We start from the raw sequence: 25454 nt of genomic DNA, 5'->3' as shown, positions 1-25454 counted from the left end.
GACATGTGCTCAGATTAAAACACAATAGGCACAACAGACACAATAGGCACAATAGACACATGCTCAGATATCTAACTCAGACAGTATGGTTATCTAAGTCAGGCAAGTAGAAGGCTACAGTTAGCCATATAGTCAGGAGACAGGATCAAGTCCCCATCCCAAAAGAATGCATCAAGTTGTCAGCTGCACAAAAGACCATCAGATCAGGCAACAGGTATGCACAAAAGAAGCCACAACTGCACCAGGTCGTCCAAAAGAGTCACTGCCCAACCAGAACAGCACAACAACAAAGCCCAGTCCCTCACATGTAGTTGTTCTTGGCCAAGTAGGTACTCAGCCAAAGAACACGGTGTGAGTGAGACATCTGCACAAAAGCAGATCCCTGGGCCTTATTGTTAAGCAGGTGACCATATGCAAGCATTAGAGCTTCATCACTGAACCCTGGCATGTACATCAGTGCACCATACAGGTCAGGGTGGGAATCCTCAACCTTGGTAGAACGTATAGCATCTGCAACATTGTTCACTGCATCAGTCATGCCAGTAAACACAAGGACATCATCATCTGACAACATGGACCTCTTTCTCTTGCTTCCAACAGGTGGTCTGACTTGGACACAAAAGCTGCCTCAGGCTTTCCAGGAGTAAGCTCCTCAGGCAGGTCATGCTTCAATGGGTTGTAGGCAAACTCAGAAGGACTACCAAGAGCCTCATTTGACCCCATAGCATACTTACCTGTTGCCTGACCATTACCAAAGATGACCATCATCTCCTGGTAGTACACAATTGGCTTGTTGAGGTACTCAGCATCTTTGGGATGTGCCTGCATTAACACAACTCAAGTTAGATACTTAAGTTGCTACACATTTAATAAAGAAACAGCAACATTACTACATACCTTGATGTGGCCATTGTAGTGCTCCTCCTCAAGGACAATCATTGAGCTGTCCTCATTCCAGTTGGCTCCACTCAGCTCTCTGAGCTTTGAGATTTTAACCCACCTCTGCCTCCACTTCCTCAAGTGGTTATACACCTGTGTGCCAGTAACTTCATTCCCACTGAACTCATGCAGAGCCTTGGCAACCTGATTGAGGTGGACTTCTTTGAAACCTTTATCAGTCCTAACACCAGTTGAAATCAGCTGGCACATGCGGCGAAGAATGAATCCAGACATCACATCTGTCCACCTCATAGCAGGTCTCTGCTGAGCAGCACCAGGAGGAACCCCAACAGCCCCAACAGGGCCAACATCCCCATCAGCCCCAACAGCCCCAACAGCCCCACCAGGGAACACAAGCTCATCATCAGCAAGGATCTCAGCATTCATCTCCTCAGCCATTCCTATTTCCAATTGCCACACCCCCACTCAGAAACAGGAATAACATAGGTGGGGAAACATCATTGCATGTGTCATGTGCCCTTAGTCATCAATATGCATTGCACTCAAGAGGAAAATAGGAATAAAAATTCATCACTGCACATGTCTCATGCCTCAGTTCAAATGAAGTATCAGAGAAAATAAATTCATCACTGCAAATGTCTCAAGCCTCAGGTCAAGTGTAGTATCAAAAGAGGTGTAACATCATTGCACATGTCCAATGCCTTAGCTATATTGTGTAATGAAATAAGTAAAATCATCATTGCAATTGTTCAATGCCTCAGAACATAAGTAAAATCATCATTGCAATTGTTCAATGCCTCAGAACATAAGTAACAAACATAGAATACAAAACAGATACAACTTAGATGTGAGAGTTGCCCCTATTGGACCACATGTGTTCAGCCCATTCATCCCTACTTTGAGCCCAAACAGCATTGTCATCCATCTGGACCCCATGTGCAGGACTACCATTATTGTTGGGCACCCATGAGAACTCAGTAGGAACTACCTCATCAACCCCATGCCCAAGTATCCAATTATGCAATATGCAGCAAGCAAGTACTAACTTGACTTGTGTCTTGTAGGGATGAAATGGTTTATTATCAATGATGCGAAAACGGTTCTTCAAAGCACCAAAAGCCCTTTCAACAGATACTCTGAGACTTGAATGCCTCAAATTAAACAACTCCCTTGGGTTGGTTGGGTAGTTCCTAGCACCATACTCTTTCAGATGGTACCTAGTACCACGGTAAGGAGGAAGGAATCCAGGACGACAAGCATATCCAGCATCTACTAAGTAGAATTTTCCTATAACAAGTACAGAAATGCATTAAGTCCATTGTTATGAAGTTACAATGTTTATTTAGGTACCCAATTCAGCTAATTACCTGGTGGAACCCTTAACCCATCCTCCCTCTCTAGTGCATCAGCAAGAACAGTAGCATCATGAGCAGACCCTTCCCAACTAGCTAAGACATAAGTAAATTTCAGATCAAAGTCAACAGCTGCAAGGACATTTTGTGTGGGGTAGTGCTTCCTTCCCCTAAATGCTGCTTGGATCTTTGCTGGCACTCTAGCATATACATGAGTCCCATCTATTGCCCCAACACAGTCCTACATGAAAACCCAATAGATGCATGTTACATGATATGCACCCAAGTATGCAGCAATAACCTACAAACTACATGACAAATTTGTTACCTTGAAATATGGGTACCATCTTGGGCTATTGCTTATCTTAACTGGTGTCTCATTAGATGGAGCTCTAATCATTTCTTGCCTAAGTTCCCCAATAGCATACAAGACCTCCTTGAAATATCTATGCACTGTTTCTATTGACCTTCTCCAATGTTGGTGAATAACTCTAAAGCGTTGGTTGTGGCCAACAATGTGTAGAAACATTGCTAGCTGCTCTTCAACACAACTATGAAGGCTATCTGACAGCAACTGCCTTTCCCTAAGCAAGTTGCACAGTGCAAAAAAAGGTGCTTTTCTCATGCGAAGCATAGCAACACACTCTATATCAGTGCAATTGTAAATTTTGTCCAGGTTCTTTTGGCGTTCCTCATCCATGGCACTCAAAGGGCCATAACTGATCTGTGGCCTTGAACTACGTTGCATTCTTATCCTAGTCAAGAAGAATGCATACATAGCCGTGATAAGAGCAGCAGCTCGGGCAAACAGCAAGCGTTGCTGGTCCTCCAAAGCCATCTAAGCAAACAAGACAATTACCATGACTACCAAAGCAGCAATACAGTGACAAACTTCATTGCCATGCAACACATGCTCAGATTAAAGGGAAAATGAGACAACATCATTGGCATTGAACAAGTGCTCAGATAAAAACAGCATATCATCATTGGCATTGAACAAGTGCTCAGATAAAAACAGCATATCATCCTTGGAAGCAAACAAGTGCTCAGATTAAAACAGCATATCATCATTGGCATTGAACAAGTGCTCAGATTCAAACAAGCATCAGCATTGGCATGGACATATGCTCAGATTAAAAGAGAAAACATCATTGACTTGGACATAAGCTCAGAAGAAATAGCATTATCAGATCTGTAGCGCACACAATCACCATCGATAGCACCAGCATTCATCAGAAAAGGTGGAGAGGGAGGGGAGGATTGCTTATACCGAAGGAGGACGGCAAGCACCCAAACAATGTTGCACACGAACAAACAACCGACAGCAGATCTGCAACCTGGCAGCATCAACAGGGATTCATACGTTACAACCCTAAGCAACATTGATTCATACGTTAGGAAAAAGAAAGAAATAAACAGGAAAAAAAACCCTAACCAAGAACATAGATTCGTACCTTCGAACCAAGCGAGGAACACAGATCTGAGATCCCTGCATCGATTTGAAAAAAAACCACTCAGAAATGCATCTAGGGTTAGGAGATCAAGAACACGGGGGGGGGGGAGGGGGAGGCGAACCAGATTACCTGCGCAAGAACTCAGATCCAGAGCACCTACGAAGCAACGAAGGAGGTAGGGGATCAATACAACGCGAATCGATGAACCGAATCCATGAAAACCAGAGGAAGAGAGGAGAGGGGAGCACCTCAGATCTAGCGAAGAAGACGAATGGTGACCGAGGGGGAGCGGAGGCGGCGGGGAGGGGGATATATGGCCGGTGAGTGGCGCGAAAGGGGGAGGTAACCCCAGCGAAATGGCGCGAGCTCCCGCCGGCCAGTTTTCGCCTCCCGCGCTCCCGCCGTCGCACCGCGGGAGCCAGGCCCGGCGGAAACGGCCGCTCCTCTCGTATCCGCAGAGCCTGGCCGAGGGGGTTCTAGTGCACGCGCACAGCCTGGCTCGCGGGGGGGACCAGGCAACCGAACAGACGGAGGGTGCACGCGGTGAGCCAGGTTCACGCAGCTGCAGGACTCCAAACACGCCCTTAGTGTATGCAACATCTACAGGATAGTATTTCCCACTTGGAATAACAAATGCATCGTCCCGAGACATTGCATCACGTAGCACACGTGAATATGAAGCCGATCCTTCCCATCCCGCTAAGACGTAAACAAATTTCATGTGACGATCACAAACCCCCAAAATATTGGTGGTAATATGTTGCTTCCTATTCCTATACCTCCCTTGGTCAGCGAAAGGCACAAAAACGTTAATGTGTGTACCATCTAATGCTCTAAGGCAATCTTCAAACCACTTCCACTTGGAATCCTCAGGTTCTACTGCTGATGGATCAGAAAGCTTGATAAATTTATGGCATAATGATAGAACGCCTCTCAACACCTCATTGAAATGACGGCAGATTGGCTCAAGCGACCACCCATATGAGCTACGAATCATCCTCATCTTAGTGCCATGGCCCACTATAAGCAAAAAGATAGCCACCTTTTCTTCTACCAACACATTTAAGGTATCACACATACCGTATCTCTCACGTAAGATGGCGCATAGGTCAGAAAATGATCTCTTAGTGAGGCACAAACTGTCATAGCAAAAAACATTTGATCCTTGGTACAGATTTCTTAGCATTTGTTTCCGACCAGCAACATTTCTCTCAGCCACTTCATCCGGATCAACGATATGCCTAGGTCTCTTACGCTGATACCAGTGCACAATCATGCTCATGATAGTAGAAATAAATAAAACAGCCACTCTTTTTCTCTTCTTCCTACGCATCTCTCTCATTTGCTCTATGCTTGTATTAACCAAGTCTATGTTGATGTCAGGCATCTAAAGCACATATGCAAAAAGGAATGTTTTAATTTATCATCAAAATGCTAAACTATTTCACGAAACTAAGCAGAAACATAGGCAGACTGTGAAATGCTGTAGAAGATAAAAAAATAAAAACACTGCACCAACTAAATGCTAGATAAGGGCTGCCTGATGCACCAACTAAGAGGTTTTCGAGTTAAAATGGTAGGTTAAATAACTCAAAAGCGCAGAAGGCCATGTGGCAAATTTGTACACCTTTTGACCCACAATTGCAATGCATTTAGCTTAGGTAGATGGACCTGAATGTCATCAGTATCAAACCTAAATATTATAATTCAAATCATCGTGAACCTAACCATTTATTAAAATAGATTTAGATGCTTGAGATCATTTAGAAACAACTATATCAAAGAGCAGATGCAATACAAACCAGTTTAGTATTGCGTCACTAGAAGGATTTAAGATCAATAATATCATTGCTTCAACACACAATCAGCATGTAAATAATTGGAGGCTAAAACATATTATACGATAAAAGCCGATGTACAAACAAACCAAACTGACAGTGACACTGCCAATTTTATAAAACAATTAAATTCATTGATGGTGTATTCCTTTCTGCGTTCTAAACAAAAGAGTTAAAAATGAATTTATCCTCGAGAAAAATATCAGGGAGTAAGAGACTTTCACAAAAAGAAAATACACTACTACCCTTAACAAAAAATAAAGTTAAAACATTTTGCCATGCTTTCCAAAAAACAGCCCGATTGATATTAAACACATACTAGCATTATTTCCTATAAGACAAGGGAATGGCAGCATTCGAGAATTGAATAACTTCTAGCACTAGTATTCTATATGTAGATGTCCCCACCTCATACAAAGCAACAAATTAGCTTGGCCATAAAGTATTCGGCAACTATATCTAAGGTTTTAACGGTGGAAACATGTAACAGTCTAAATTGGGTTCAAAATCCTCATTAGCAACCGGTCAATAACAATTGACTAGCAAGTCCCAGAACTAGGTCTGCTAGTCCAAAATAACTAGGTCTGCAAGAGCATGCTCTTATCCTACACTACTGCTAGAGCATGCTTGAGATACCAATAGTCATCTCACTGTAAGAAAAGTTAGTCACATCTCTATTTAACGAACTGACAAGTTTTCGCATTACTGTAGTTGATATGCAACTCCACAGGATATCAGAATGGCAGCACATAATGATCTACGAAGAGATTTCAGCTTCTACCAAATTTAAACTATAATGGCAGCACACAGGATGAAGAATCTAAGAGCATGTCACATATAATTAGCACTAGCAGAGAAGCACCAAAGGCCCTCCATGTAATTAGCACTAGCAATCGATAGTGCACGAAATTGCAGAAACTGTTTAGAGCAAGAGGATGGCCTTTCGATTTGACAGCAGAATTACAGCAAAATTAACAAATTCGTGTGTCGCATTTTGTGGAAAGTGCGGTCTACTAGTAGGAGCAAGAGCAATGGCCTTCCAATTTGACAGTGAGAATATGATGCAACTAACTAGTAGTTTCTTTGCTGACTCAAGTAGCACAGGGAATGGGCAGAAGGGATTGTTTGCTAGTGGAGAGCACGCGCGTAGTCGGAATGTTGAAGATGCCGTCCATAGAGATGTGGATGGGGCAGCCGCCGTTGCCGCTGCTCCCAGCCTGCTTGCCGGTGGTGCCTCCCCGCAGATCTGCGGCTTGTTCAAGGGGAAGGGGTGAGCCGGTGAGGAAGAAAAAAGTAAGGGGTGATGCGGAGAGCGAGATGGAGGAGGGAAACTAGAGGAGGTTTACCTCACTGTCGAGGAGGTGGTCGCGAGGGGTCGTGGCGCGGGAGGCGGCGGCACAGCGCTCGAGGAGTCGGAGTCGGGGGCGGCAGCAGCACGGGGGTGAGGCGAGTCAGGAGGAGGCGAGGAGGGGGTGCTGGAGGAGGTGGCGGATGAGGGGGTGCGACGTCGAGATGGAGGGGAGTCGGGAGAGGGAGGCGGCGCGGCATCAGGGAAGGGAGGCAAGTCGAGAGGGGAGGCGAGTCAGATGGATTCGATTTCTTCGTTTTAGGTCCAGAAGGTGTCGCAGGTAAGGAAATTAGCCTGCAGAAATCACCGGAAAGACGATTTCCAATTCCATGTGCAGCCAAACAGGTCAGCCCAGGAATAAGGAAATAAATCTGTCAAATCCGATAGGTAACAGGCAGCACCTCCTCCATTATGCTCATTCTCTTCTCTTCTAATTAAAACATTGTATCCCTGCATGTGGCTTTCTATACCTTGAGTCCTTGATATACGCATGCACGTACGTGAACTTGTTTCTTTGAGCCGAAAGATGCAAGCAGCTTTCTCTTATGCAGGCGCCCCATGTATGCACGTCTCGCTGCTGGAAGGCTGGAACCGAAGCCTCGCAGTTCTCTGGAAAGCAGACAAATGTCGAGAGGTTGCTGGAAAGCAGAGACAAATAGCTAAATCAGTCTCTGTACTCTTCCGAAAGTCTCTGGACACACGAAACTACAAGACCCCAAACATGTCTCTAGTTAACAGCATCTTCATCTGACTGGCCAGATAAAATGCTCAGCGATATCATTAGGCCTAAATAAATGAACAAGATCCTGTGCATCGAACAAGATTCAACATTTATTTCTCAACCCAGATCCTGTTCATGCACGCGGAGACAAGAAGGGAGCAATATATTCCAAAACCCATTTATAATTTTAATTTCAAGAGACGAGTGGACATTTATACGGATCAGGTTACTCCGCAGAATGAACCAATTTTTTTGCCCTTTCCAAATAAATGAACAAAAAACAAATATAATGTCCTCTTGCAAAAAGGAAAAGAAAACATATACCACAGCCCCACCACGGAACCGCAATGCCATGCCTAAAAAACCGAAACCATATACAATCTACACCCAACGGTTCTAAAACTTGACCGGAGAATGCAACCCCACCACCAGAGGGGTGTACTCCAACAAATGCTCTTACAAGCCCCCCAAAAAATTGATGGCCCTAACAGCATGACAAGCAACTGTCATCGAGAGAAGAAACCTTCTGGTGTCACGCTTGCACAACCAAGACCGCAACAACAGCCCATGAGGAACATGACGGCCGATGACAGATTATCCAAGATGGCCCTATCATCGACTTCTCTCGCAAGGATAGAATTTTGCAAGCCTAAAATTGTCCTGCCTTGAAAGGTTGGCTAAGGCTGCAAAACTCAATTACCTGCGACTGGCAAATCATAGAAAATTGACTGACCACCAATGCTAAACCAGCAAAATGGCAAAGCAATCCAACGTAACCATATATCATCTTTGAATCAATCACTGTGTGTTTGCCTTCTCCAATTTCTCTTTCTCAATTTCAACTTTCCTTTCCTCAGCATGTTGAGCTATGCCGCTAGCAAGCGCTTGATAGCGGAAATCTAAAGTCTGCATAAGGTTCTGGAACCTGGCAGGATCAGATACTTGCAAACCTGCGGCAGGTAGTAGAAACTTATGAGGACTAAGAACAAAAGATGCTTTCCAGAGACAGCAAACATTTTAAAACAAAGACTAAAATTTACCTTGGACGGTTTCGACAAAGAAAATGAAAGGATCCACCTCATCTATTGGTGACTGTAGCTCCTCGTCATCACTAAAATCATCATCTGAGTCATCATCCTCGTCAGCTGGCTGGAAGCCTCTCGCCTGAATCATTACAGAATAAAGAGTCGAGAATCAGGATCAGAAAATGCATCCTCAATACCTATCAACACAAGCTAGGTACTAAGGTACAGACTGAAAAGCACACCTCTGCAGCTAATTTCTGGAGCTGAAGGCTGCTAACTTCATCCCCATCTTCATCATCAAGACCCATATCCTTATCTGAGTCAATTTCCTCATCATCTTCTTCATCAGCATCAAAGCCATCCATGTCATCAGCAGCCTCCTCATTTTGCTTCTTATTTTCTGAGTCAGGGAACAAACAAACACATGTTGAAAAGAATAGTGAAGTCCATGATCACAAAAATAAATTGCAGAGAACACGCACAGTAACCAAAACTGAAGGCACCAACATATCAAATGCAAACTCTACCTGCAACTTGGTCTTTGTAAGCAACAAGCAACTCAAGTGTTGCTTTGAAAATCCGATCTAAAGCTTCTGGTGGAATCTTATCAGCTGGAAGCCCAATAAGAGAAGTCAGGCCCAAGCAGCAAACTTTCTTATCATGCTCTCTGCAAATGAAGCAATACAACAATACTGGCTCATCGTAGGTACATGAAGAAATATAACTGTGCAAAAACGTGATCCATACCTCTTGAAATTGACACGGGCACCACTCTTTTTAACTTGTTGTAGCATAACAAACCAATGGTTAAAAATGTCTGCTGCAACTCCAAGCTTATTTAAGGTTTCAAGGGTCAGCGCAGGATTATAGTAGAGCGCATTAGCAATCTGCAGCCACCACATGATAGTTGTCAGGTCCAAACTTAAACGGAGAGTACATGAATAAGTTAGCCAAGAATCATATCCAGTTAAAAATGGGGAAGTGGTTTCCATCAAGTAAATGAAGGGAAGATAACCCATAAATGTGACTATATCTGGTCTTTTCGCTAACCAATATTTGGAGTCCCATTATTCAGTATAAAATCTTCTCTAGTCACAGTTATATGATTGTGAGACTTTGAGGCACAACTGCACAAGCTCATGACAATTTGGGTTACATCACAATTCACACCTCAGCATCAAGAATTTTAGTTCTTTTCAGGTATCATAAAAGTAAAATGGAAAGTCCAAGGAATTGAAAACATCAAATGCAAAGTGTAAGAATCAGACCCAAGGGCACTACAACCCTTTCACAGGTCCAGGATCTTACCTAGACAAACCAAGGTAGTTGAGCAACATATTAGTTTTTATACTTTTATGCGCCACTTCTATCTATAGTTAATTAAAATTAAAATTGGGGATTCAAATATGGGCAAAATAATTTAGGACACTAATCAGAGACCTAAGTATGAGCCTCGACCTATTCTGTACTAAAAAATCCTTTGGGACGAGTACTAAAGGAAAGCAATACAACTATATCCTAGAAGCTTAAAGTATTCAATTAACCCAAATAAATAAGTCACTTTACAACTCCTGTTGGTCAAACTTTAATAGGTTTGACCATCAATGGATGCAAAATATGTGGATTGAAAAAATAAGGTTGATGTCATAAGATTCATCAGAAAAATCTTTTATAATATAAAATTACTTCTATTTGAAACATCATATTTTCATAGAAAATGCTAGTAAAAGTGTCACCTTGGAGATTGGGTAGATGTTCTAAATGACTTATATTCTGGATCAGAGGGACGATATGTCAACATCAGGGTATATAAATATACATGACTAGATTCTCGAGGAATCCCGCAATGGATGAATCTACTATTAGTTAAACTTGACAAGAATTGAAACCATGAGATGAAAGCAGCCAGTTACATAGTAGCCTTTCATATTATTTGCTCCCTTACAATAATGTTGGTTGAGCCTCCAATTGAGAGGCCGACCACCAGGGTTCGAGCCCTGATGCTCATAGGTCATGTGAGTATAGGGTACCTCACTAAAGGTTTGGTACTTCTCTTAAGGGAACATCTCTCCCTGTGGTTGAGCTTTTTTTCCTAGGATGACATTGATAGATAATGGATACTATTAAGATAATCCAATTTTTATTTGTCTTGCAGATTGGCAAAATAAGAGCTACCCCATCCAGCAGCATGTCCTATTTGAGAACAAGAGGATGAATATTTGCTAGTTTCTTGAATGATCACGATTCACCATACAGAGTTTGCCATCCTTCAGCATGTTGGGCTGCAACCAGTGTCCTCAACCTGGAACCAAGATTCTATCTAGCTGGTGGTGCCAATCTCTAAATGCTAACAAGGAGCCAAGCAGCACAAGAAAGGTTTCTCTCAGCAGGCAGCCAGCTACCAGGCTATTTGTCTTCCAGTACTGAGTTTACAAGCAGCACAAGAAAGGTTTCCCTTGGCTGGCAGCCAGACACCAGGCTATTCGTATTCCATTACTGAGTTTGAAACTCAGGTCCTTTAAGATGGTAAGCAATTTACCCTTATAAGTACTAAACAGAAGTGAAATGCTGAGAATCACTAGACAGATCCTCATCCACATACTAGCCAGTACTAGAACAATCGAGGACTAACATTGGATAATTCTAATCAAAACTCCAAATAGATTTTGAAAACATGTTAACTGGGGGTTCTAGCTGATTAGAGTGTTAGGAAAACACATACAGCATCTATTTTTCGCAGAACTCACGGTAGACCTGTGTCATTTCATTAGAGGGAGGGAGAGGGGGTACAAGGGGAAGGGCTGGGGACAACTTGCACATGATGACATTCAGCACTAGGTTTCTATGCTTAGTGAAACCAATTGGCACTGAGATAGGGAACAAAATAATTATTTAGCTGTGTTCATATTGCATCTTACCACTTGTACAAGGAGGCATTTCAAATATGGCTTCTTTGTTCGACGTAACCGCTCAATTGTAATCCTGAGGTAGTGCTCAACCCACTGATCCACATTGCCTTTGCAATTCTGAAAAAGCACTTCAATGAGCTTGGGAGCAGGTTCGATATCAGAATCTTCCATGTTTTCGTCCATCATAATCTACAAAAGTTGGCATTTATCAGCAAAAGGTAGTAACACTCAGATCACCAGAAAAATAATCAGAAAGATATTGGAACAATTAATTTAAACAAAACATACAGATTGTAGTGCATTCCACAGGCTTTGCTGATAATCTGGATCTTTGCATGCAAGAAAATGATCAGTTCCCCGGGAAATGTAGTTGTCCAACGGAACAAGAATATCTGCATGAAGGTACCCAAAAAAAACACGTTAAGGCCAAATTGCGAACGTTCAACTAACGTGAACAGCGCTTACATTTTCAGGTTGTACTGATGGACAAAAAATAAATAGTTACCTCTCACAAATGGGAAATAAGTACATGTGGATTAGTCACTTTTTTATCAGATAATCAGACAAGTTTTTTTACTAAAAAAACTTGCAGCCTCTTTTCAAGAAATCATTTCTAAAAACAGACCACCATGCATTACAATGCAGCATACCAAAATAAAACATAAAACGGATATGGTATCAAAACCAAAACCAGGCAACAAAAGTACGTCAAAAGAGCACAACGTGTTTTCAGGCCATTGGAAACTTAGTTCTAGACAGCACCTTTTAGCTGCAGTAGTAGACATTAGCTTAGCACACTTAAGAAAACCTACGTCCAGTGCAAATTATAACAGGTTAGACCTAATGTTTCCCATCTGCCAACAGCATCAACTCATGAATGAGTAATGTGCAGTTGTAATCGGTTAGGCAAATTTATCACATGAAATTCATGTAATATTACAACACGCCCAAAGGACAAGTCTATATTCAATAACCATTTATTATATGTCTACAAGAAAACTAGTCTATATACTAGTCCTACATTATATATAACAGAATAACAGCGCCTTTGATTTACTTAAGATGGACCAAATGCATGTATCTTGATGTTCTAAGCATGTGGAAAAGTTTGGAACAGTTCTCAAAATATGGTCAGTTTAAGAATTGGAACACAACAATGATGCAAAAGCACAGTGCATCTGTAAATTATTATGCAAAAGTAACATTTTTTCTGAGAGGATAAAACAAAATATATAGTGCCATAACATAAAGTTAGACTTACTCTCAAAGAAATCTATAGCCCAGTCATTAAGTGCCTCCATCATCAATGGCCACAAGGTCCACATGTCCAGTGAAATTGTAGGAGAGAAAAATGTCATATAGGAGACAATTTCAAGAACTTCTTCGTAAACATCTGCAAAAGGAATTGGGGAGATTAAGTGGATCAACAATAAGAGATAAAATAGCAATATATGATGAATAGAAATCAGTGCTAAAATCAGATAAATTTATGCTTCTGTTGTTTTGGCATGTCAAGCTACAAAAAATCTCTAGTTCTGCTTAAGCATAGTAGCAACTTGAAATTTCATGAAGCTTCTAAAGGTTCAAAAACATTTGGAAACATCTGTCCAACAAAATGCTGCTGTCACATATCCTAAATAATCACTACTTGTGTGACAAATACTACATAACATTAAGAAATTATTTCAGACACTCCACCATTTGGGGAAAAAATGCATGGTTCTCCAGTAGTTTAGCGGGCACATCTAATATTCTTCAAAAGACATCTGCCATGTTTATTTTTATATATTTAATGAACTACAAAAATATTATTGACACCCTCCAACACAATGACATATTTAGACACCTCCCATGAGCCTAGTGACTTCATATGTATTGATCAGAACTATTTTTGTATTAGATCAACCAAAATCATCAATGATAGTGGATCCTTAAGTTATTTTATACATTGTTTGCATCATCCCAGAAGATTTCATACACATATTTTGAGTACACTTGGTTAAGGAGTCAAGCAACTCAAAAGTAACATTTAAAAAAACAAACAACAGACATGTCTACCAGCTATCCATGAATAGTGAGTATATATACCTTGACCATCAGATGTCAACATCCTGCGCATTATAGGCAACAATGTAGGTTCTATTTGTATAAAAAGATGCGGGAGGCTGCTAATGGATTCAAGGATTGTGCTGATCGCTCGTAAGCAACCAACAGCTGCCAAAGCACCAGAATCATCAGCTTCATCATCAGCTTCTGAACTAGCCATACATCTCCAGAAGGCAGCAGCCTATCAGATTAAAGCAGCATGGTTTATAAGTTGAAAACATTTACAGAAGGACTTCAAGTATACAGAAAGTACATACCAAATTCTGGCACAGTCCTAGTGCATATGGTGCCATCTCTTCACCAAATTTGTCAACGATGGTTTCAAGGGTGAACACAAGATCCTCATTCTCAACTTCATTCATCAGCTTAAAAAACTCTGCAGAACACATATTATAAGCCAGAAGATTAATTTATCACCAATTTACTAGACCAGGGTAAATATTTCATACCATCAAGGAGTTGAGGAAGTATTGGTCGGATCTCATCTAAATCTGCAGATATAAAATTATAATCAATCATTTGAACTAATGTCCATAATTTTAGTAAGGATTAGAAACACCAGATAAGCATACCTTTGCAGGCTTCAACAAAAGAACGAAGTGCAAAGACCGAATCAACCCGCACAGGAAGATCAGGATCACGCATTCCAGAAACTATACAGTGCATAGCCTGACGAAAATTGTTCAGGTCTGAAAAGTTGATATGGGCATACTGCCCAGCAACCCATGCCGCCTATAAGATCAATATATCAGATCAACCATAAAATAGAATTAATGAGTAAGAAATCAATCAGCACAAAGTAGACCATATTTGATGGTCCCATGAAGGAAACACAAACCTATAAGATGCAACCTATACTAATACAGAAAGACACCAAATGCTTTCACTACATTTGTGTAGCACTGGTCAATTCTGTTCATATGATCCACTGTACCCAATGGTTCTAAATGATTAATGCACTATTAATGCGGACCCTGATCATCACTTATACACTAATACAGTTAAAGTGATCCTTCGTCATCATTACCTCATCTAACTAAATGAAACAGTTAACAGGTTTAAGGGGCCACTGTGATGAGGGACATCAAATTAGCCAAATGGTTCATGAACATTCAAATGTGTCAAAATCCAAACTGAATTTTGCTATCAAGAGTTAGAAGACGAGTCCCACTCTTCTACTATGAAAAGATACACTCATCTCTAGACACTTCAAGAATTAGTTGCAAATTTGGTTTTTTTACTACTACTACACTAGTGTGATCAAGAAGTATCTTGAAGCTTAGTTGTCTATTAGCTATACATGAATTGTTACCTAGTTGTCATATTAGTTGTGCGTGAGTTGTGTACGGCTTATGAGCCTATAAATAGAGGCAAGCCTCAAGTTTGTAAGATGGTTTTGATGTACCCACTATAGTTATCAATAGAACATGTTGTTCTACCCTTAGATCTTGGACTAGATCTTGTACCTAAGGGTTTTGGATTAAGCTCTTGCTATCTGTGGATCCGGATTTGACCTTTTGGTCCATCTTCGTCCTCCCTAGAACTAGCTCAGCACGTTGAAGAGGTTCCTTCAACACTTTGTGCTGTTTCTACCTATTAGCACATTGGAGAGGTTTCTCCAATACTTTTGCTATATCTATCTATTTGTAGCAGCAACGTGGAGCTGTTCCTCCACAGTAGTGTGCTGCATCACACTGGAAATACGGATGCCTAATATTTGGTAGTCCCTGCATTTCTTTTTGTAAGGTATGCAAGCATTTCAAACTTCAGAATCTTTGGCCAACATTTACAAAAATCTGTTATACAAAATTAGTATATTAGACTCATATTTGTAAATGGTAGGTTCCCTAGTATAATAATAATTTTATTGTCACGAACTGTATACTACAAGACAAATAAAAGGTAAGAGTACAGTACCAAGTGAAACGGCATTTTAAAATGGATCATCTAATATAGAAAATTACAGATTTACTTCACAGTAAACTAATATATTATTATTGACCAATGAGTAGCTATTTTACCAAAATGATCAAAGAAAATGAACAAAGCGTTAGCGATAATTCACAATGAGTAAGTACATCAGCAGTAAAAAAGCAGGCAAACAAACTTCCAGAGTATTCCACCTTTGCACGCAAGTGTCCAACACGACTGCTGAATTCAGGAAAGACATGTTGGACCAGCATCCGCTCCAGCTCAGATTTATATGGATCTGTTTGCTTTAGTTTATCACATAGTGTCCCAATAGCAAGAAGAGCACCATCTTTTTGACGATATGGCTTAAGATCAGCAGGTGCCTCATCATACCTGGTAAGTATGGCATCAATTAGAAAGTCTATGCAGTCATTAGTTACAAGACAAATGATAGGGGCACTTGCCTCCTGAATATATCCACAATGAAATGGATGAACTTTTGGAGATTGTTTTTCCCTCGCTTTCTAACCAATTCACTCACAAAATCCATAGCGGCTGTTCGGGGACTGTATAAATCTTCAATAATATCTGTAAACATGAAAAATAACATTGTGAGTATCTAATTAGATTCTGAACTGAGACAAAAACAAAGACCACATTTTTATCAGTAATCGCCAACTCCAATCAAGACATATACAGAAATGAGTAAATTCACCATAGCCCTTGCGAACATATTCATGAGGATCTTCGTCCCATAACTTTTGGTCATTGTCATTGAAGCACATGAGAGGAAAAATTATCTCAAAAAGAAGTATATCAATCTGAGGCTGCATCATCTGATACATACTGTTCTTTGTAACACTGCAAGATACAAAGCAGACAATTACTGATAAGCATTTCTACGATGACCAAGTTGGATGACACGTGATGACAGTTAAGGAAAACCATAAGCTGATTTTGGCACAAGGTGCCAAGAGATGTGAGAAAAAATTTAGATGGCAATTGCACTGACAGAGATATCTGGGAGCCACTGCACTACAACTTTAGGCAAATATGTACCAGGCAAGGTTAATTGTTACCTCCTCCGATCACAAATATAAGTCCAGTACATGTTATAGGGAAAGGGGATCATTTTCTCAATCTGCTAGAGCATGTTTTTACCCCCTCCGTCTCCTTTATGCCAGCTTATAGGGAAAGGGGGGCACTTTTCTCAATCTGCTAGATGCTGTAATGTCCTAATTACACCCAAGTTAACTGTTACCTCCTTGGATCACAAATATGTACCAGCCAATGGTCAAAAGCTACATGTTACTCCCTCTGTCCAGGAATGTAAGGCGTATTTTGTTTCGTTAGGATAAGACTTTGACTTACAGTTACTCTATTGATATGTTATTTCTATGATACAAAATCTTAATCATAAGTACTTTTCACTACAAACATAATAATACCAATTTTGTATCCGAATCTTTTATATTCATAGAGTGACCATTGATCAAAGGCTTGCCATACTGAAACAAAATTACATACATTTCTGTATGGAGGGGGTATGTCCTAATTACACCCAAAGTAACTGTTACCTCCTCCGATCACAAATAAAAGTTCATCAGGACATCAACGTAGTCTCCAATATCACACCACTAGCAATATCTATAAAAATATACTATCATAAATTCAAAGAATTACATGTTATGAAAGTACCTTTTATAATGAATAAAGTAATGTCAACATTGTGTTGTCATTTTCACTAAATTTTAGATATCAATATCAAAGATAAAAAAAAAGTCTGACCAAGAACAAACCTAGATGGATCTTATTATTTTTGTAGGAAATCCCATGCGGTGCCCAACCAGCAAGGACATAAAAGAGCTACAAATTCAACGATAAGTACAGTAATGATGAACTGATGGTGCAGGGATTTACTAAAGGAGGAGGAGTCAGGACCAAGCAGCACCGCATAGTGCATAGGAAGGTGTGGCAGGCATAGCCAGCATCCCAACAGCCCAAACATAGTCAAGTTAGGGCTCCGTAGTTGTAAGGCTTTAGTAGATATTAACATTATCTAGTTATTAGCATTTGCTATTCAGATAACCAGATTAGATTTTATTATTAGGCGAGCTAACCTATGGACTGCAATCGTTCTGAGTTCAAGCAATAGCAAAGCACTTTCCCTCCCTTGTGCCACCAGCAAATCTTTCCCTTTGCACAGTAGCACCTGGACACCAAGGTACAGAAGCAACCCACAAAATCAAAGCCCATAGCAGCACCTTGGCTGGACAATGTTTGAGTGTCTGAACTCATAAGTTGAATCAATGAGAACTTCATCCATATACAAGAAAAAAAAACAAAGGATAATGCAGATTTTGAGATGCTAGCATCACAGAAGACCACTTTGAGCACAAAATGACTATCTTTGTCATCAAGACACACCTGTTAGTCAGATACTGAAGAACAAGATTGATAACCCTATCCGGCAAGTAGTCACCGGTACGAATTGCATTCAGCAGCTGCATGTGACATGCTAATATTTTCCCTGCATAGGTCTTTTGAAACATTTGAGCAAATGCTTTACTCTCTGGTTTCTGAAGCTTCAGATCACCGAATCTGTATGCAGTGAATTGTAGATCAATATACAGTGACTAGCCAATATAAAGTTTGCAGCATGCCTATTAAAGACTGACCGGGTGTAGAGACGGTTCAAGATATGGATAGTCCATTTCTTAACTTTCCACCAGCCCCAAGATTTCCTGATCTCAGGATCTATCGGTTGGCCTTCTACAGGAACAGGCCTTTCCAACAAGTTTATAAACAGAACCATCCATGAATTGAAGACATTGGGATCAAATAGTTGCTTTGGAATCTCCAACTGCACAAGCAAAGAGGAAAAGAGGAAAACAATAAGAGATGTCCTGAAAAATTAAACAAAAGAACAATTCATTAAAAACTGATCATAGAGTGCAGAACATACGTAAATTGACGACCAAAATATTTTACATATCAACTTGATTAAATCAGCTACTTCAATTGGCGGATTGACAATCTGAACCAGTTTGCTAAAAATGCTTAGCAGACGAGGAAAAGTCTCCTCAACAATGTGATACAGAGGTATCCTCTCTTCCTCGGACTTGAACCTTCATAAAAACATGGAGGCATCAGAGAAATGGTACAGCCAATAATATAGTACTAAAAAATAAAAAGTGATGATTTCATCCTAGGATGGTGAGACAACACATAAGACTATTAAGAAGCTTGGTTTTGGTAATCTCTCGCTTGCTGTTATCTCTTACAAAAAGGTAAAGAGTGGTATATATATTACAGGTTTGCTACGAGACCCCGATTTTGAACCATTGATCCAGTCACTTGGTCTGGTAAGGTTGCTGAATCACTGTACAAAATTGGTTTCCTTTAACTGGTCAAACCAAGTCAAACAGGCTGGTTTGGTCTGAACAGGTGAGATCAAACACTTTTGACTCAACCGAATACTAAATGGGAAAATTACACAGGAAGTCCACATTCTGAGATCTGAACATGGAACCTATAGACATAACACATTGAATACGCACAAGGCTCATTGAGTACAAATTTATTTTTGTATAGGATTATTTTTGTCCAAATTTATAGGTCGTTTTGGCTTTTCTAGGTGCATAGTTTTAGCTATGCACCTAGAAATATGCTTATGCCTAGATATATAGTAAATACTATGAATCTAGAAAAGTCAAAATGACCTGTAATTTGAAACGGAGGGAGGACATAGGTACAAAATAAGACAGCTGTTCTACTCTTGAGCTATCTTAAAAATGATAACAACTATTTAATGCATAGAGACTCATAATGCTGAGATATGCATCTCTATCATGTTATTACTTGCTAGAAATGTTATGGTACCAAGACCTTAGGGAGGACCAACATGGTAAATTACTAAGGAAATGCATTTGAGCCTTAGGCACTTAGGGTTGGGACATTTTTACTGAATATACAAGTTTAAACAGAACAACCAAAAAAGAACAAGGCAGATAATGCAAGACAGCTAACTATGATTTAGTAAACACTCAGATGGGATGCATTGGGAGACAGCAGGCAAAATACATCAATGAGTAACACAATAATGGCAAAAATTAAAAAAAAAAAGGAATCAGAAATACAAAGTGATACGCATACTTACTCATATTTCCTAGCAAGAACTCTTAGCACATATAAAGCACCAAAAATTTGATTTTGTATTTCTAAGTTGTGTGTAACCCAATGAAGGAGACTTGGCCACTGCTCAGGATAATCAGAATGAATTATTGTTTTGATACTTTCTCCAAGCTGGGCTCTACAAATAACCAAAAAAATGTTAGTGAAATGCTTTAGAAAAACAACTTGTGCATGTATAGGATGACATCGATAAAGAGGACTCCTCATGGAAAATCATTCATTTCCACTAACGAGGAGTGCATAATGACATCATTAATTGGATGATAAGAAAGGTGCTTCTCCTTGGTCATTGTGCCAATGTGAGAATGGAGGGAGTATGACACTCCTACCACGATATAGGACAGTTCCGACTTCATCAAAGAGACATGTTCAGGCAAGTATTATAATACTACATAGCATCTAAAACATTTGACTTGATATTTCTACTAAATAATTAAACTGTAAATCCCTAAGAGACTGGAACAGACAGGCGTGAACTTGGGTTTCGATGTATGGGATCAACTGATATATCCAGATTTTTTACACCTACTGCTTTACTGCAGACTGCAATCAAATGGACGACAAACAAAGAATATCCATAACAGAGATTTTCCAGATATTATGCAGCACAATCATTAGCATACAAGGGGAGAATTGGAATAAATGGCTGCTGTGCTACTTATCAAAACCAAGTTAGCACTAAAAGATGGTAAAGCCTAGGCAGTAACAGAGTGTAGCCTTTTCCACCAATTAGGGAGGAAAAAAATGGATTACTACAAAACATTTACCTTAACAAAGGGGGCACTTGAACAATAAAACCAAGTATATTTTCACGGACCATGGCCTTGTCGCTTTCTAAAACTTTTGGGGACTCGTCTACAGAAACAAAATAAATATATGAATTTAAGTTAGCAGAGCATAAGCAAATCAAACCACCAACATTTACTATGCATACCTGGATCATTAGGAGACCAGTTCTTTGCAATAAAGTTCTTGAAATGAATGCTTGCGACCTGCCGTACAGCCATATCACAGCTTCCATCCACAATGATCTGTAATAATCTCACCAAATGCTGTGGCGTGTACTGGAACTGAATAAGTTAAAGAAATATCAAGTTATTTACGTGCTCAAAAGGCCACAAAACAGAAATGTTAAGCAATGAAAGCAAGGGAACTTGCAGTACTCAATCTAACTATGTCATACTATCTACAACATAGGACAAGGAGCTCATATCCATATGTTTGCCCGTATCAATCTTATGCCCATTTTTTGCTAAAATGGCTCAAACTTGGCGTAGTAAAAGCAAATGGACAAGAGAAAGTTCTCACTGGATAACTCACGGACAAGAAAAGGCATTTGTTCATATCCAAGTGGGTGGAGCACAGTACATCGCATTTCCATATTCAAATGAATTCGCAGATCCAAAAATAAAAATGTGTAACACTATTTCATTATACTCAGATTCTTTAGCACCATTGGCTGTTGAATTTACACCCGCAACTTTTAACTCATTGGTGTGGTGCCCCTCCACTATAAACACAAGTTAATGACTCCAGCACCCATGTTAGCCTTTAAAAAAAAGCAATGACATCATAAAGGGTTATGAAATTGAGATATCTAACATGACAAAAATGGTAAGTTTTGGACAGGGTTGCCAACCAGGCATAACGGCAGCAAATTAGTTCATATAAGGAAGCAGCTTCAGTTTAGGTATTACAACAATTAGCTTATATTTTGCTTAGTTCTTATCTTTTAGATTTCCTTTTAGTCTCTATATATTTGGCCCTGATTCAACAATATAAGGAGAGCATTGATATCATTCTCAATCAAGACAGATAAATGGAAAAGCATATCTCTGCTAGTAGTTCTATCAACCCGAAGCCTAATCCTCTCATAAATCCCACCATCAGGGATGACAACCCTCATCAAGAGTAAGAGTTACCCATAAGTGACCAGAGTATACATTGTGTAACCTTGGCTACCACCAGTGAGTTATACCCAACGTTACTCAGCTTGAAGGCATGAAGCACCAAGTGATGTTGTGACAACCAAACAGATGTTTGTTTCTGCAGTTAGTGAATCTGTCTCCTTCATATTGTTGAACATTTGAATGTGGCCATGTCATTTGCGGCAAAAATCAGAGAACTTGGTACGAGTCAGTTGATAATGTCGTGGCCATATAAACTTACAGGGAGGAGGAAAGCATTCCCTTGACACCTCATTTCAGTTCAATGTGGCCCCGCAGCCATTGCCAAGACTCACCAATTTTCAATTGACAAATATCATGACCCCTTTTGTAGGCTTGCAAAGTATGCTTCAACCATGGCCACAACAGCAAGGGATATGTTATCAAATGAATGAGGGTGGGTATCAGAAGTTGTCGTGTGCACAGAGGCCCAACAAGCTCAAATCATCAATTCATACTGACAGTGATAACTTATGTCTGGATTACCAGCTCCCCTAAGGACAATTCCTTGTGTGCCATCTAATGTTAGCGAAATTGTCAATTTGCCATTGAAAAGTCATGGTGCATTCAGTGCCGTCACTTGTTTTTCATCCCCTTGTGACACTTGTTTTTCATCCCCCTGTGACACTACCAGCATAATGGAGCTGATGGCAGTGACAAACATGGGACAAAAAACTGATTTTTTTTTCCATTTCTTGTGTCACTGCTATCAACTCTATTATGATGGTAGTGGCACATGATAGTGGATGAAAAAGCCAAACTGGAGGCATAGGAGTGGCCATCAGCTTATCATGAAATTATCAAAGGTTGGTAGTCACACAGGGAATAATCTTACAAATGTTTCATCTTTTTAAATTACCATCTTTGCTATCATATCAGTCCATTGTCTACAGTCTAGTATTATTGTATTTAACCTAAGGATTGAGCGCACAACACTCAGTGCGCTATTTTGACCAACATATGTTACACAAGTACAGTTCACTCAGTGAGGATAACCTAGTTCAATCCACTTAGCTGCTTCATCAAAAAGAACCTCAGTTTGATCCTTAGCAACTGCCAGCAAACAGTAGCAGTTAAAGATTGCTCTAGTCAAAAAACACTGCACTTGTTTCCAAAGAGGGAAAAAAGGCACATTTACATACTTTTTTCAGCTGACTGGCGCACGTCTTTGTTGACTGGATATAGTTTATACTGGGTTAAATAGTTTCATTGATTCTGCAAGACTCTGCATGTAGCTCCTCAGATATAGGAATTGAAACAGGAAGCCCAGCATAAAGGGATTTAAGTTTGCTTATAAGTGTTAGGGACAAGGGAAACTTCCCAGGAGTAACTAACAAGTGGAATTTCTCCCAAATTCCTGTAAATACCTCTGCTCCAAACAGAATTGGTAATAACAAAAACAGTCAAAGGAACAATGGGGATACTTTGGAACACCAGCATGGACTGCCAAAGTAGGACCTTCACCCGATTGCGGTCGACTATGTTTCCCATTTGAATATGTTGACCCACTAGCTTGTCTGCTCGAACAGTTAATTGAGCCACCAACTCTTTTTGGCGTCGAGCAAGGCACGGAGTAACTAAAATTACTGTGCGCGTCCCCGGAAAACTTAATGACCCTAACAACTCAAACCCGCTGCGACAGTACACGTAGTACCAAATTACCATCACCGCAGTTTGCCACAGTGAAAACCTGCACGAGTACCGAGCAAGACACCAGAAAAACACACACACACAAACCCTGTGCCAATCAGAATAATCAGAGCACCGACGCGGACTCCCAAAACCCCCCTGAAAATTATCGCCGCGCTCCAAGCTCGTATCGAGCTCCCAGATTCGGCGCACGGATTACCCGCCATCGAAACCAACCCCATAGTTAACGACTCGCGATCAAACAGTGCCACGGGGCAATGAATGAGGATTGGATTCTGGGTAGCAGAGGTCCAGTATCGAGAGGGGAGGCGAGGGGGAGGCTGTCACCTGGTTGAGGCTCTCCTCTGCGGCCTTGCGCTCCTCGGGGACGTGGCTGAGCGCGGCGCGCAGCACGACGGCGAGGCTAGGCAGATCCATGTCCACCCGCGCCGGCAGCGGCGGCGGCGGCGGGTCGTGCCAAAAAAGGCGGGAGGGCGGAGGCGGGCACCAGGTGGCCAAAACCCTAGCTCAGGGAGCGGGTCTCGGGCTCCGCCGCCGCCGCGAGAACCCTGGGGTGGAGAGAGAGCAGGGAGTGGGGCGCGCGGGCGTGGGGGTGGCGGTCTCTCCTTTTTTTGGCGTCGCGAGGTCTTCGGGAAGGGGGCGGGCGCGGGTGCGTGCGGGAGGGAGAGACAGAGGCAGGGGAGATCAAAACGTATTTAACCCTAGGGTTTGGTCAGGGTGCGGCGCGAGAGGGTGGGTTGGTGACCATGGGTTGTTACGCTGGCCGGCGTGGCCCAGCAGTCAGGGGATCTATGCTCGGCTGCTCCTGTCTACTGACTGACCGGCCTGGCTGGCAGCCTGGGCTGCCACAGGGACCCACCGGCCGGGCCGAGCGACGGACAGCTGGTTACAGCGTCGCCTCTATCATTTCTCTCGTTTTGGAGCCGATAGTACACGGTTGGTCCAGTGTTTAATGTTTATGATGATCTGGCTTTCTCAATTTTCTTTTCTATTAGGCTGAGACATCTGTTGCAATATAAGATCCTGTTTGGTAGAGCTTCGGCTTCTTACAAAACGGCTTCAGCTTCGGCTTCTTTAGTGGAGTGGTTTTTCTAGTGGAGCTGAAGCCGTTTTGCGAAACGTTTGGTAAAACGACTCCTCAATGGTAATATAGGTAATTTTATGATCACTTAATACTTGAGAGAGAGGAGAAGCCTGTGAAGCCACTTTTTTCGGCTTCTCCTCTCTAGTGTAAGCCGTTTTGCGGCTTCTCCCCGGCTTTGATGGTGAAGCCGTTTTGAAATTGCCCCTTTGGCAAGGCTTCACCAAAAGTCGGTAGAGAAGCACTTTGAGAATCCTACCAAACGGGACCTAAGTATACTCCGATTCCGCTCAAACTTTATTAAAAATAAAAAAGCAATTGGGTGGCCTATACAGTTTTGAGCTATGGATATCTCTTCGGACTAGTAGTTGACTTTTATGTTTATACCTGAAATCTTTACCTATTATTAAATTATTAAAGTGAATAAGGCTTCTGCCCTCTTTTTTCCGTACCGAAACGGTAAAAAGTCTCGAGCAAAACTGGATAAAAAAAAATTTTGCTGCCGATTTTAATAAGCACCGCTCCGTCTACGAGCCTAACGTGCAGAGAGGGAAAAAAATCGGCACCCCTCCCAGTCCCTCTTAAATAAACTGCACGGAAAAAAAAAGGCAAAGGTGCAAAGGGATTGAACCCACAACCTTCAACTTCTGCAGCTGCCTTCAAACTACTTAGGATACATGTTGTTTGTGATTTACAAATACATTTTTTTAAAATTATATTAACACGTTGCCTCCTACCATATGTTCCAACAAATATAGCCACGTTCGTTTTATTATTAGGTGTAAAAAAGTTTAGAAAAATATGTTTGTAATCAAAATTTTGTTGTTTTCTTTGCAAACGTATAGAGATCCATTAAATGCAATAAAAATGTAGTGGTATTACTAACAAAAAAAATCTAGGGGTTCTAAGAATATAATTAGTATTTCACCATAACAAAACACAGACGTCTTACTAGTATTAATGAATCAAACTAAAAAATATTAATGAATCGAACTAAAAAAACTACGGAATCTTGTAAT

General features: G+C 40.9%; 2 protein-coding genes across 2 annotated transcripts; both read right to left on the bottom strand.

Annotated features, from left to right (window-relative positions):
* Window positions 1-1351: 1351 nt before the first annotated feature.
* LOC140221396 (protein ALP1-like) lies at window positions 1352-3853 on the bottom strand. The gene is made up of 3 exons (XM_072290982.1): window positions 2581-3853; window positions 2268-2493; window positions 1352-2187 (listed from the first exon to the last, which is right to left on the bottom strand). Exons 1-3 carry the CDS (start codon window positions 3088-3090, stop codon window positions 1742-1744), a joined length of 1182 nt encoding a protein of 393 aa, XP_072147083.1. The 5' UTR covers window positions 3091-3853; the 3' UTR covers window positions 1352-1741.
* A 3924-nt stretch (window positions 3854-7777) lies between these two features.
* Window positions 7778-24017, bottom strand: LOC117851307 (importin beta-like SAD2). The gene is made up of 22 exons (XM_034733105.2): window positions 23682-24017; window positions 20693-20828; window positions 20526-20613; window positions 19724-19876; window positions 18530-18692; window positions 18243-18427; window positions 17992-18165; window positions 16280-16425; window positions 16029-16152; window positions 15777-15957; window positions 14226-14385; window positions 14103-14144; window positions 13911-14029; window positions 13636-13834; window positions 12809-12940; window positions 11836-11939; window positions 11557-11736; window positions 9386-9525; window positions 9166-9305; window positions 8881-9038; window positions 8654-8777; window positions 7778-8563 (listed from the first exon to the last, which is right to left on the bottom strand). The coding sequence occupies exons 1-22, from the start codon at window positions 23769-23771 to the stop codon at window positions 8412-8414; spliced, it is 3090 nt and encodes a 1029-aa protein (XP_034588996.1). The 5' UTR covers window positions 23772-24017; the 3' UTR covers window positions 7778-8411.
* Window positions 24018-25454: the final 1437 nt, after the last annotated feature.

The sequence above is a fragment of the Setaria viridis genome, chromosome 1 (genome assembly GCF_005286985.2).
Source record: "Setaria viridis chromosome 1, Setaria_viridis_v4.0, whole genome shotgun sequence".
In the NCBI taxonomy this organism is placed as follows: Eukaryota; Viridiplantae; Streptophyta; class Magnoliopsida; order Poales; family Poaceae; genus Setaria; species Setaria viridis.
This window is presented reverse-complemented; position numbering and strand designations above follow the sequence as displayed.